The 13936-nt window shown below is 42.8% G+C and overlaps 1 protein-coding gene across 1 annotated transcript in view; it reads right to left on the bottom strand.

The window, feature by feature from the left end:
- LOC112255968 (anoctamin-1-like) overlaps nucleotides 1-11826 on the bottom strand; it is a 137114-nt gene extending 125288 nt beyond the window's left edge. The window contains exon 1 of the mRNA XM_042311009.1: nucleotides 11752-11826. Coding sequence (XP_042166943.1) covers nucleotides 11752-11776 — 25 coding nt within the window. The 5' untranslated portion in view covers nucleotides 11777-11826. The remainder of the gene's footprint in view (nucleotides 1-11751) is intronic.
- Between the last annotated feature and the right edge of the window lie 2110 nt (nucleotides 11827-13936).

Raw genomic sequence — 13936 nt, 5'->3', positions numbered from 1 at the left:
CCAATGTTAAACAAGGGGGAAATGACACGCAGGTGGAAGTACAGGCAGAGACTTGTGACCAGTTTCTGGAACAGTTGGCGAAGAGACTACTTGCTGGATCTAAAGTAAGCACACCGCTGTGACACACCACAGCCCACCCCACTGAAAGCGGGTGACGTTGTACTCATTGGAGAAGATAACACACCCAGACAAACCTGGAAACTAGGAAAGATTGAGGAACTGTTTCCAGGCCGAGATGGCCTAGTTAGATCATGTTCAGTTCGTACTGCTTCAGGGACTTTGTTGAGGAGATCGATTCAGTTGATATACTGCCTAGAGATCTAGATGAACACAGTTGTTCATCCGGGAGGGGGGGGATGTAACTTTAATGTGTTACAGAGTTAATGTTTAAGTTAATTCATTGAGCTGTATCTAAAGACATTTCTTTACAGTTATATACATATGTAATTGTATTGGTTAGTATTGAATTACTCTTTTGACTGCAAGTTCCAGAATGCCTTGCGACAGGAATGAGAGAGATAACGCGCCAGTTATGTGCAGGTGCAAGGTGATTAAGCTGATTTTCCGCTAGCATCTTACCTGCATTGCTCTGTAGAATCTAAAGTTGTTAAATGTAACGTGAACAAGTATTATTACTAAAATAAGCTTTCATATCAAACCCCGACGTCCCGGGTCATTACTTTGAAGACTTGAAGACAGTTAATCTAAAACTACCCACCCAACAGATAACCAGCTCTAAGTTTGTCCATTCAACAGATAACCAGCTCTAACACTACCCACCCAACAGGAAACCAGTTCGAAACTAACTTTAATTCAAACCGCCCAACAGGAAACCATATCTAACTTTTAACACCCAAAATAAATCCAGTCGAGCAGCTCTAACTCTATCTACGCCAGCACTAACTCTATCCAGCCAACATTAAACCAGCTCTAAATTGAACCACTTAACCAAAAGCAGCTCAAACTCTCTCCATCCAACAGGAAGCAGCCAGCTGAAAGTATATCTACACAACAGGATAGCAGCTCTAACTCAATCCACTCAACAAGGTTCCAGCCAGCTCTACCTCTATCCACCCAACAAGTTATCAGTTTTAAATCTATCAACCAATCAGGAAACAAGATTTAACTCCAGCCATCCAAAATGAACCCAACTCTAAACCCCCTAACATGGAACCAGCACTCCTTCTATCCAACGAATAGGAAACAAAGAATCTCTAACTTTAGCCACCCAAAAGGAAACCAGTTCTAACTCTAACCACCTCACGGGAAACCAGTTATTTCTTTAGCCACCCAACAGGAAACTAGTCATCTCTAACTCTGTCCACCAAACAAATAAACAGCGCTAACTCTAACCACTAAAATTGAATCCAGCTCTATCTCTAACCACCAAAATGGAATCCAGCCCTAACTCTAACCACCCAATGTTAAACCAGTTATATTTCTCACTCCAGGAAACCAGGGGAGCAGCTCGAACTCTATCCACCCAACAGGAAGCCTGTACTAACTCTCTAAACCCAGAAGGAAGCCAGCCAGCTCTAACTCCATCCACCCATTTGGAAACAAGATATAATTCTAGCCCCCCAACAGAAACCAGCTCTAACTCTATCCACAAAACAGGAAACGAGCACTACCTCCATCCACCCAAAAGGAAACCAGCTCTCGCTCTATCCCCCCAACAGGAATGTATTGGAGGCATCTCTAACTTTAGCCAACCAACAGGAAACCAGTTCTAAATCTAACCACCCAACAGGAAACCAGCTCTAACTTTATCAACCAACAAGAAACCAAGTTAGGGGTTAGGGTTAGGAGTTAGGGTTAGGTTAGGGTTAGGGGTAGGGTTTAGATTTAGGTTTAGGGGTTAGGAGCGAGCTCGAACTCCATCAACCAACAAGAAACCAGGTTAGGGTTACGGTTAGGTGTAAGGTTTAGGGTTTAGCATTTCGGTTAGGGTTTAGGTTTAGGGTTAGAGTTAGGGGTTAGGCGTGAGCTCCAACAAGAAACCAGCCAGCTCGAATTCTATCCCCCAACAAGAAACCAGCCAGCACTAATTCTATCCACCAACAAGAAACCAGCCAGCACTAACTCTATCCATCCAACAAGAAACCAACCAGCTCTAATTCTATCCGCCAATAAGAAACCAGCCAGCTCTGACTCTATTCACCAACAAGAAACCAGCGAGCTCTAACTCTATCCACCAACAAGAAACCAGCCAGCACTAACTCTATCCACCCAACAAGAAACCAGCCAGCTCTAACTCTGTCCACAAAACAGGAAACAGGAAACCGAACAGATTTACCTCCAGCTTCCCAAAAGGAAACCAGCTCTCACTCTATCCACCGAACCGGAAAAATCTGTAAAATCTGAAAAAACTTTATCTACCAACAGTAAACCAGCCAGCTCTAACTCTGTCGACCAAACAAGAAAGCTGCTCCAACTCTCTGCTTCCAACAGGAAACCAGCTGTAACTCGATCCAACCAACAGGAAAGTAGCTCCAACTCTCTCCTTCCAACAAGATACCAGTCAGCCTGAAATCTTTCCACCAACATGAAACAAGCCAGCACTAACTCTCCACCCAACATGAAACCAGCTAGCACTAACTCTATCCACCCAACATTAAACCAGCTCTATCTCTAACCACCCAACAAGAAGCCAGCTCTAACTCTCAGGAGCGCACTCCAGCAGGCTTTAACTTTATCCTCACAACAGGAAACCACCCAGCTCTTTCTCTAACAACCCAACAGGAAACCAGCTCTCACTATCCAACCAACAGGAAACTAGCTGTAATTCTAGCCACCCAACAGCAAACCAGTTCTAAATCTAACTACCAAAAAGGAAAGCAGCTCAAACTCTGTCCATCCATCAGGAAGCCAGCTGTAACTATATTCACCCAACAAGAAACCAGCCAGCTCTGTCTCTATACACTCAACAGGAAACCAGCCTGCTCTATCTCAATACACCCAACAAGAAACCAGCCAGCTCTATCGCTGTACAACCAACAGGAAACCAGCTCTAAATATATTAAATAAATATGAAACCAGTTCCAAATCTAACCAACAAACAGGAAAGCAGCACCAACTCTGTCCACACAGCATGAAACCAGCTGTAACTCTATCCATAAAATAAGAAACCAGCTTTACCTCTATCCACCCAACAAGAAAGGAGCTCCAAGTCTAACCATCCCTCAGTACACCAGCCAGCTCTAACTGTATCCACCAAACGCTAACCACCCATGAGGAAACCATATCTATTTCTATCCACCAGAAAATAAAAAAAGTAGAGCAGCTCTAAATATCCACTCAACAGGAAACCAGCTCTACCTCTATCCACCCAACAAGTAAACAGTTCTAAATCAAACACCCAACTGGAAAGCAGCTCCAACTCTCTCCTTCCAACAGGAAACCAGTTGTAACTCTTTCCACCCAACAGGAAACAGGCGCTACAACTTTCCACCCAACAGTAAACCAGCTCCAACTTTATCAAACAACAACAAACCAGCCAGCTCTAACTCTAGCCACCCAACAGTAAACCAGCCAGCTCTGACTCTATCCACTAACAAGAAACCAGCCAGCTCTAACTATATCCACCAACAGGAAACCAGCCAGCTCTAACTCTATCCACCCAACAGTAAACCAGCCAGCTCTCACTCTATCCACCCAACAGAAAACCAGCTATAACTCTATCCACCCAATAGGAAACCAGCTCTAACTCTTTCCACCAACAAGAAACCAGCCAGCTCTAACTCTATCCACCCAACAGTAAACCAGCCAGCTCTCACTCTATCCACCCAACAGAAAACCAGCTCTAACTCTTTCCACCAACAAGAAACCAGCCAGCTCTAACTCTATCCACCCAACAGTAAACCAGCCAGCTCTCACTCTATCCACCCAACAGAAAACCAGCTATAACTCTATCCACCCAATAGGAAACCAGCTCTAACTCTTTCCACCAACAAGAAACCAGCCAGCTCTAACTCTTTCCACCAACAAGAAACCAGCCAGCTCTAACTCTATCCACCAACAAGAAACCAGCCAGCTCTAACTCTATCCACCCAACAAGAAACCAACCAGCTCTAACCCTGTCCACCAACAGTAAACCAGCCAGCTTTAACCGTATCCACTAACAGGAAACTAGCCAGCTCTAACTCTATCCGCCCAACAAGAGACCAGCCAGCTTTAATCCTGTCCACTAACAGGAAACTAGCCAGCTCTAACTCTATCCACCAACAAGAAACCAGCCAGCTCTAAATCTATCCACCAACAAGACACCAACCAGCACTAACTCTATCCACCCATAAGTAATCCAGCTCTATCTCTAACCACCCAAAAGGAAACCAGTTCTAACTCTCACCTCCAACAGGAAGGTTGGCTGGGTAATGGGTAAAACAAATAGCAAATAAGCAAATAGTAGAGATGGGTCAACAAACAACAAATAGTAGACATGGGTCAACAAACAACAAATAGTAGAGATGGGTCAACAAATAGTAGAGATGGGTCAACAAATAGTAGAGATGGGTCAACAAACAACAAATAGTAGAGATGGGTCAACAAACAACAAATAGTAGAGATGGGTCAACAAATAGTAGAGATGGGTCATCAAACATCAAATAGTATATATGGGTCAACAAACAACAAATAGTAGAGATGGGTCAACAAACAACAAATAGTAGAGATGGGTCAACACACAACAAATAGTAGAGATTGGTCAACAAACAACAAATAGTAGAGATGGGTCAACAAACAACAAATAGTAGAGATGGGACAACAAACAACAAATAGTAGAGATGGGTCAACAAATAGTAGAGATGGGACAACAAACAACAAATAGTAGAGATGGGTCAACAAACAACAAATAGTAGAGATGGGTCAACAAACAACAAAGTAGAGATGGGTCAACAAACAACAAATAGTAGAGATGGGTCAACAAATAGTAGAGATGGGACAACAAACAACAAATAGTAGAGATGGGTCAACAAACAACAAATAGTAGAGATGGGACAACAAACAACAAATAGTAGAGATGGGTCAACAAATAGTAGAGATGGGACAACAAACAACAAATAGTGGAGATGGGTCAACAAACAACAAAGTAGAGATGGGTCAACAAACAACAAAGTAGAGATGGGTCAACAAACAACAAATAGTAGAGATGGGTCAACAAATAGTAGAGATGGGTCATCAAACATCAAATAGTAGAGATGGGTCAACAAACAACAAATAGTAGAGATGGGTCAACAAACAACAAATAGTAGAGATGGGTCAACAAATAGTAGAGATGGGACAACAAACAACAAATAGTAGAGATGGGTCAACAAACAACAAATAGTAGAGATGGGTCAACAAACAACAAATAGTAGAGATGGGTCAACAAATAGTAGAGATGGGTCAACAAACAACAAATAGTAGAGATGGGTCAACAAACAACAAATAGTAGACATGGGTCAACAAACAACAAACAGTAGAGATGGGTCAACAAAGCAATAGTAGAGATGGGTCAACAAATAGTAGAGATGGGACAACAAACAACAAATAGTAGAGATGGGTCAACAAACAACAAATAGTAGACATGGGTCAACAAATAGTAGAGATGGGTCATCAAACATCAAATAGTATATATGGGTCAACAAACAACAAATAGTAGAGATGGGTCAACAAACAACAAATAGTAGAGATGGGTCAACAAACAGCAAATAGTAGAGATGGGTCAACAAACAGCAAATAGTAGAGATGGGTCAACAAACAACAAATAGTAGAGATGGGTCAACAAACAACAAATAGTAGAGATGGGACAACAAACAACAAATAGTAGAGATGGGTCAACAAACAACAAATAGTAGAGATGGGTCAACAAACAACAAATAGTAGACATGGGTCAACAAACAGTAGAGATGGGTCAAACCAAATAGTAGAGATGGGTCAACAAACAACAAATAGTAGACATGGGTCAACAAACAACAAATAGTAGAGATGGGTCAACAAACAGCAAATAGTAGACATGGGTCAACAAACAACAAATAGTAGAGATGGGTCAACAAATAGTAGAGATGGGTCAACAAACAACAAATAGTAGAGATGGGTCAACAAACAACAAATAGTAGAGATGGGTCAACAAATAGTAGAGATGGGACAACAAACAACAAATAGTAGAGATGGGTCAACAAACAAATAGTAGAGATGGGTCAACAAACAACAAATAGTAGAGATGGGTCAACAAATAGTAGAGATGGGTCAACAAACAACAAATAGTAGAGATGGGTCAACAAACAACAAATAGTAGAGATGGGTCAACAAACAGCAAATAGTAGAGATGGGTCAACAAACAGCAAATAGTAGAGATGGGTCAACAAACAGCAAATAGTAGAGATGGGTCAACAAATAGTAGAGATGGGTCAACAAATAGTAGAGATGGGTCAACAAACATCAAATAGTAGAGATGGGTCAACAAACAACAAATAGTAGAGATGGGTCAACAAACAGCAAATAGTAGAGATGGGTCAACAAACAGCAAATAGTAGAGATGGGTCAACAAACAACAAACAGTAGAGATGGGTCAACAAACAACAAATAGTAGAGATGGGTCAACAAACAACAAATAGTAGAGATGGGTCAACAAACAACAAATAGTAGAGATGGGTCAACAAATAGTAGAGATGGGACAACAAACAACAAATAGTAGAGATGGGTCAACAAATAGTAGAGATGGGTCAACAAACAACAAATAGTAGAGATGGGTCAACAAATAGTAGAGATGGGTCAACAAACAACAAATAGTAGAGATGGGTCAACAAACAACAAATAGTAGAGATGGGTCAACAAACAACAAATAGTAGAGATGGGTCAACAAACAGCAAACAGTAGAGATGGGTCAACAAACAACAAACAGTAGAGATGGGTCAACAAACAACAAACAGTAGAGATGGGTCAACAAACAACAAATAGTAGAGATGGGTCAACAAACAACAAATAGTAGAGATGGGTCAACAAACAACAAATAGTAGATATGGGTCAACAAATAGTAGAGATGGGTCAACAAACAACTAATAGTAGATATGGGTCAACAAACAACAAATAGTAGAGATGGGTCAACAAACAACAAATTGGCAAATGTGATTAGAGTTGTTGTTGTGTGTGTGTGGGGGGGGGGGCTCAATTGTGTGCGTGCGTGTTTGTGTTTGTGTGTGATAACCTATAAGCGTCTTTACCCTCTGCCTTAGGGGAAGTGAACTAATTGTCACAGCAGGAGTTTTAACTCTTTATAACCACATGCAAACACACCCACACACAATTACACGCATGCATGCACACCCACACATGTCATCACACAGCAGAGCAGAGGTTGTATCCCAGTATTAGAGGGGAAGAGAGCAGCAGCATTCTCCTGGAATAGAGAAGATTAACTCACACACACCCTGCTGCTATTAACAGACACGGAACCCTGCTCATAGTCAATATCATTAACTCACACACAGAGTGGGTAGTTTCCCTAAAGATACTGTAATCTGTGACACCAGCCATGAGTCCACTAGGACTGTATAATATTCTACATCAACACCTGAGAGACACTAAGGCATAGATTCAATCAGAACAAGCATCAACCGGCGACAGCAGACACCTGCATAGCGGATGTTTTGTGGCCTGCGTCGGAGCTGTGAATTCATTGAGCAGCTGCTCTTGCTAACATTGCCAAGCCACATCCATTCCACTCCTGTTAGGGTTAGGGTTAGTGTAGGATACATGTAAATAATTACACTCAAATGAAACATCATTACACTAAATAATGAGGATTTATATCATCCTAATGGAGGAGTAGGTAGTCCTATCATCCTAATGGAAGTGTAGATTACATCTATCATCCTAATGGAGGTGTAGATTACATCTATCATCCTAATGGAGGAGTAGGTACTCCTATCATCCTAATGGAGGAGTAGATTACATCTATCATCCTAATGGAGGTGTAGATTACATCTATCATCCTAATGGAGGTAGAGATTACATCTGTCATCCTAATGGAGGAGTAGATTACATCTATCATCCTAATGGAGGAGTAGATTACATCTATCATCCTAATGGAGGAGTAGATTACAACTCACGTTCCAGTGTTCAAATTTGTACCAAAATTAGTTTAAAAAAAAAAGGCTGCATAGGATTTCTGTTAATGTGAATAGCAATGTTGTGTTAAGTATAATGCAGGGAGCCACCTGTGGATTTCACATATATTTATTAATATAGTACCAGTATAGTACTGTAAGGTGTATTTAGTAGGCTGTAGTTCTGTAGCTAACCCTGTGTCCCTGTAGGGTCTAGGATGTTTCCAGACATATATTTATTAATATAGTACCAGTATAGTACTGTAATGTGTAGTTAGTATGCTGTAGTTCTGTGGCTAACCCTGTGTTTCTGTAGGGTCTGGATGTTTCCAGACATATATTTATTAATGTTCTGATCCAAGATGGCGTAGCAGTGCAGACGTGGATTGTTGTCCTCTCGTTTACTTTTTGTATTTTTCGTCTTTTTTGAATATATATATATATATATATATCTCCTTTTCCATTTTTAAATTAAATATACCTTCCGGTAACCCACCTCACTCAATAGACCCTATAGCCAAAACTTTCATCAGAAGGTAGCCAGCTAATTAGCTAAGTTACTAGCTATTTAGTCATTGTTAGCCACTGCTAGCGGCCTTTACCCTCTGCACAGACCCCAGCCATTTTTTTGCCTGGATAATACCTGCCAGCCTCGGACTGTTTTTCTCCACTACAACACCAGATTCCTGCCGTAACCCCTGGACCATTGATCATCACAGCTAGCTAGCTGCCACTGCGTGACCCAGCCCCGAAGCTAGCCCTGAGCCAGGCACATCTCCCGGCTAGCAAATGAAATTACCACAACTACAATACCTCTTTCCCCATCTGGCCCGGTCCCTTCGTCTACACGGCGCCCCGCCGTACCACCATGACTGGTCCGCAGACGTAATTCCATCAGCTGTGCCTTCAACCGGCCTTTGCCGGATGTTGGAGCAGAAGCTTCTACCTACCCGGCCTGCTAACTTTAAACGCTGTGTCTCCCGCGTGCTAGTGTAGCAACGCCAACCTAGCGGCTTCCCTGTTCCTTCTATTGCTGCCCCCTGGACCCTATGATCACTTGGCTACATAGCTGATGCCTGCTGGACTGTTAATTTATCACGGTACTTCACTTTGTTTCTTTGTTTATCTGTTGGCCCCAGCCTCAAACTCAGGCCCTAAGTGTAGTTCACCGACACTCTCTGTCCACTCATCGCCATTTTACCTGTTGTTGTCTTAGCTGATTAGCTGTTGTTGTCTTACCAGTTGGTGTCTTAGCTAGCTCTCCCAATCAACACCTGTGATTGCTTTATGCCTCGCTTTATGTCTCTCTCAAATGTCAATATGCCTTGTATACTGTTGTTTAGGATAGTTATTATTGTCTTAGTTTACTGCGGAGCCCCTAGTCCCACTGTACATGCCTCAGATACCTCCTTTGTCCCAATTCCCACACATGCGGTGACCTCACCCAGTATAACCAGCGTGTCCAGAGATGCAACCTCTCTTATTGTCACCCAGTACCTGGGTTTACCTCCACTGTACCCACACCCTACCATACCCCTGTCTGCACATTATGCCCTGAATCTATTCTACCATGCTCAGAAATCTGCTCCTTGTATTCTCTGTCCCCAACGAACTAGATGACCAGTTTTGCTAGCCTTTAGCCGTACCCTCATCCTACTCCTCCTCTGTTCTTCGAGTGATGTGGAGGTAAACCCAGGCCCTGCGTGTCCCCAGGCAATCTCATTCGTTGACTTCTGTAATCGAAAAAGCCTTGGTTTCATGCATGTTAACATCAGAAGCCTCCACCCTAAGTTTGTTTTACTCACTGCTTTAGCACACTCTGCCAACCCTGATGTCCTAGCCTTGTCTGAATCCTGGCTTAGGAAGGCCGCCAAAGATTCTGAGATTTCCATACCCAATACAACATTTTCCGTCAAGATAGAACTGCCAAAGGGGGAGGAGTTGCAATCTACTGCAGAGATAGCCTGCACAGTTCTGTCATACTTTCCAGGTCTATACCCAAATACTTTGAGCTTCTAATTTAAAAAATGAATCTCTCCAGAAATAAGTCTCACTGTTGCCGCCTGTTATAGACCCCCCTCAGCTCCCAACTGTGCCCTGGACACCATATGTGAATTGATTGCCCCACATCTATCTTCAGAGTTTGTTCTGTTAGGTGACCTAAACTGGGATATGCTTAACACCCCAGCAGTCCTACAATCTAAGCTAGATGCCCTCAATCTCCCACAAAATAACAAGGAAACCACCAGGTACAATCCTAAATCCGTAAACATGGGCACCCTCATAGATATTATCCTGACCAATTTGCCCACCAAATACACCAATGCTGTTTTCAATCAGGATCTCAGAGATCACTGCCTCATTGCCTGCATCCGCTATGGGTCCGCGGTCAAACGACCACCCCTCATCACTGTCAAACGCTCCCAAAAACACTTCTGCGAGAAGGCCTTTGTAATCGACCTGGTCCCGGTATCCTGGAAGGATATTGACCTCATCTCATCAGTCGAGGATGCCTGGTAGTTCTTTAAAAGTAATTTCCTCACCATCTTAAATAAGCATGCCCTTTTCAAAAAAGGGCAGCTAACCGATCGCTGCAGCTGTACATAGTCCATCTGTAAATAGCCCACCCACCCTACCTCCTCATGCCCATACCTCATCCCCATATTGTTTTTATTTACTTTGCTGCTCTTTTGCACACCAGTATCACTACTTACACACCATCATCTGCTCATCATCATCTGCTCATCTATCACTCCCTCCAGTGTTAATCTGCTAAATTGTAATTACTTTGCTACTATGGCCTATTCATTGCCTTACCACCTCATGCCATTTGCACACACTGTATATAGACTTTCTTTTATTCTATTGTGTTATTGACTGTACGGTTGATTATTCCATCTGTAACTCTGTGTTGTTTCTGTCGCACTGCTTTGCTTTATCTTGGCTAGGTCGCAGATGTAAATGAGAACTTGTTCTCAACTAGCCTACCTGGTTAAATAAATAATAATAACAATATAGTACCAGTATAGTACTGTAAGGTGTAGTTAGTATGCTATAGTCCTGTAGCAAACCCTGTCACTGTAGGGTCTAGGATGCTTCCAGACATATATTTATTAATATAGTACCAGTATAGTACTTACTGTAAGGTGTAGTTAGTATGCTGTAGTTCTGTAGTTAACCCTGTGTTCCTGAGTGGTCTGGATGTTTCCAGACATATATTTATTAATATAGTACCAGTATAGTATTGTAAGGTGTAGTTAGTATGCTGTAGTTATGTAGTTAACCCTGTGTCCCTGTAGGGTCTGGATGTTTCCAGACATATATCTAGTAATACAGCTTTAATTTAACACCACCATAACAGGTGTCTTGGTCACCACGGTAACAAGTCTGTGTCTGTATGCAGGCAGATGGCTGGATCAGCACCCTGCTGCACCTGGCCTCTCTCACCAAGTCTCACCTCCCTCTCCCTCTCTCTCTTCCTTGCCCTCTCCTTCCCTTCCCAGTCCTGTCACTAACACTAACCCTCACCCAGCCCCGAAGGATTTAAACAACTACAGCCAGAACACACCCAAACTGACAGTCTCCAGTCCTTTCTTTATCTAAAGAGAAAAAAGGAGAGGAGAGAGGGAGCGAAAGAGGAGAAGGGAAAGGCACAAGGAGTACTCACCAGAGCGCAAGGAGGACCTGTTCATTGCGATGGTGACGCAGAGAGAGAAGCGTGAGGCAAAATGAGATGGAGGACAAACTGCTCGCTCCCGTCAGATGGCTTAACGAGGCGCGGTCTGGAGGCTAATTCCCCTGGGGGGATTAGGAGTAGACTGGACACACAGACAACACCTACACACTACCCCCAACACACTACACCCTACACAATTATACTTCCCCTACACACTACCCCCTACACTCTACCCTACACACCACCCCCCCATACTTATACTACCACTACACACCACCCTCTACACACGACCCTATACACCACACCCTACATACTTATACTACCACTACACACTACCCCATACACACTACCCTCTACATACTTATACTACCACTACACACTACCCCTGAAACACTACCCTACACACTACTACACACCACCCCTACATACTTATACTACCACTGCACACTACCCCCTACACACTACCCTACACAGTACTACACACCACCCCTACACACTACCCCCTACACACTTATAATACACTGACACACTACCACTACACACTACCCCTACACACTTATGCTACCCCTAAACACTACCCCCTACACACCCCTACACACTAATACTACCCTGTACACACTACCCCTACACACTACCACCTACACACTACCCCTACACACTTATACTACCCCCTACACACTACCCCTACACAATACCCCCTGCACACTTATACTACCCCCTGCACACTACCCCTACACACTTATACTACCCCATACACACTACCCCTTACACACTACCCCCTACACACTTATAATACCCCCTGCACACTACCCTTTGCACACTACCTCTTACTCACTTATACTACCCCTACACACTACCCCTGCACACTTTAAAAAAAAATGTAACCTTTATTTAACTAGGCAAGTCAGTTAAGAACAAATTCTTATTTACAATGACGGCCTACCAAAAGGCAAAAGACCTCCTGCGGGGACAGAGGCTGGGATTAAAAAATATATATATAACATATACAGTAAATATAGGACAAAAAACACATCACGACGAGACAACACAACACTACATAAAGAGACACCATGACACTACATAAAGAGAGACCTAAGACAACAACATAGCAAGGCAGCAACACATGACAACACAGAGAACTGAAAAGACGAGCGACCCAGGGATGTGAGTACTTTGGGGACCTTTAACAGAATGTGACTGGCAGAACAGATGTTGTATGTGGAGGATGAGGGCTGCAGTAGATATCTCCGATAGGGGGGAGTGAGGCCTAAGAGGGTTTAATAAATAAGCATCAACCAGTGGGTCTTGCAACGGGTATACAGAGATGACCAGTTTACAGAGGAGTATAGAGTGCAGTGATGTGTCCTATAAGGAGCATTGGTAGCAAATCTGATTGCCGAATGGTAAAGAACATCTAGCCTCTCGAGAGCACCCTTACTGATCTATGGTCATCTGAATCAGGGTTAGTTTGGCAGCTGGGGTGAAAGAGGAGCGAATACGATAGAGGAAACCAAGTCAATTTAACTTTGGCCTGCAGCGTTGATATGTGCTGAGAGAGGACAGTGTACTGTCTAGCCATACTCCCAAGTACTTGTATGCGGTGACTACCTCAAGCTCTAAACCCTCAGAGGTAGTAATCACACCTGTGGGGAGAGGGGCATTCTTCTTACCAAACTACATTACCTTTGTTTTGGAGGTGTTCAGAACAAGGTTATGGGTAGAGAAAGCTTGTTGGACACTAAGAAAGCTTTGTTGTAGAGCATTTAACACAAAATCCGGGGAGGGGCCAGCTGAGTATAAGACTGTATCATCTGCATAAACTGTTGAAGTCTGAAGTTTACAAACACTTTAGCCAAATATATTTAAACTCAGTTTCACAATTCCTGACATTTAATCCTAGTAACATTCCCTGTATTAGGTCATTTAGGGTCACCAATTTATTTTAAGAATGTGAAATGTCAGAATAATATAAGAGAAAATTATTTATTTCAGCTTTTATTTCTTTCATCACATTCACAGTGGGTCAGAAGTTTACATACACTCAATTAGTATTTGGTAGTATTGCCTTTAAATTGTTTAACTTGGGTCAAACGTTTCGGGTAGCCTTCCACAAGCTTCCCACAATAAGTTGGGTGAATTTTGGCCCATTCCTCCTGACACAGCGGTGTAACTGAGT

This window comes from Oncorhynchus tshawytscha, linkage group LG01, assembly GCF_018296145.1.
Source record: "Oncorhynchus tshawytscha isolate Ot180627B linkage group LG01, Otsh_v2.0, whole genome shotgun sequence".
NCBI lineage: Eukaryota > Metazoa > Chordata > Actinopteri > Salmoniformes > Salmonidae > Oncorhynchus > Oncorhynchus tshawytscha.
This window is presented reverse-complemented; position numbering and strand designations above follow the sequence as displayed.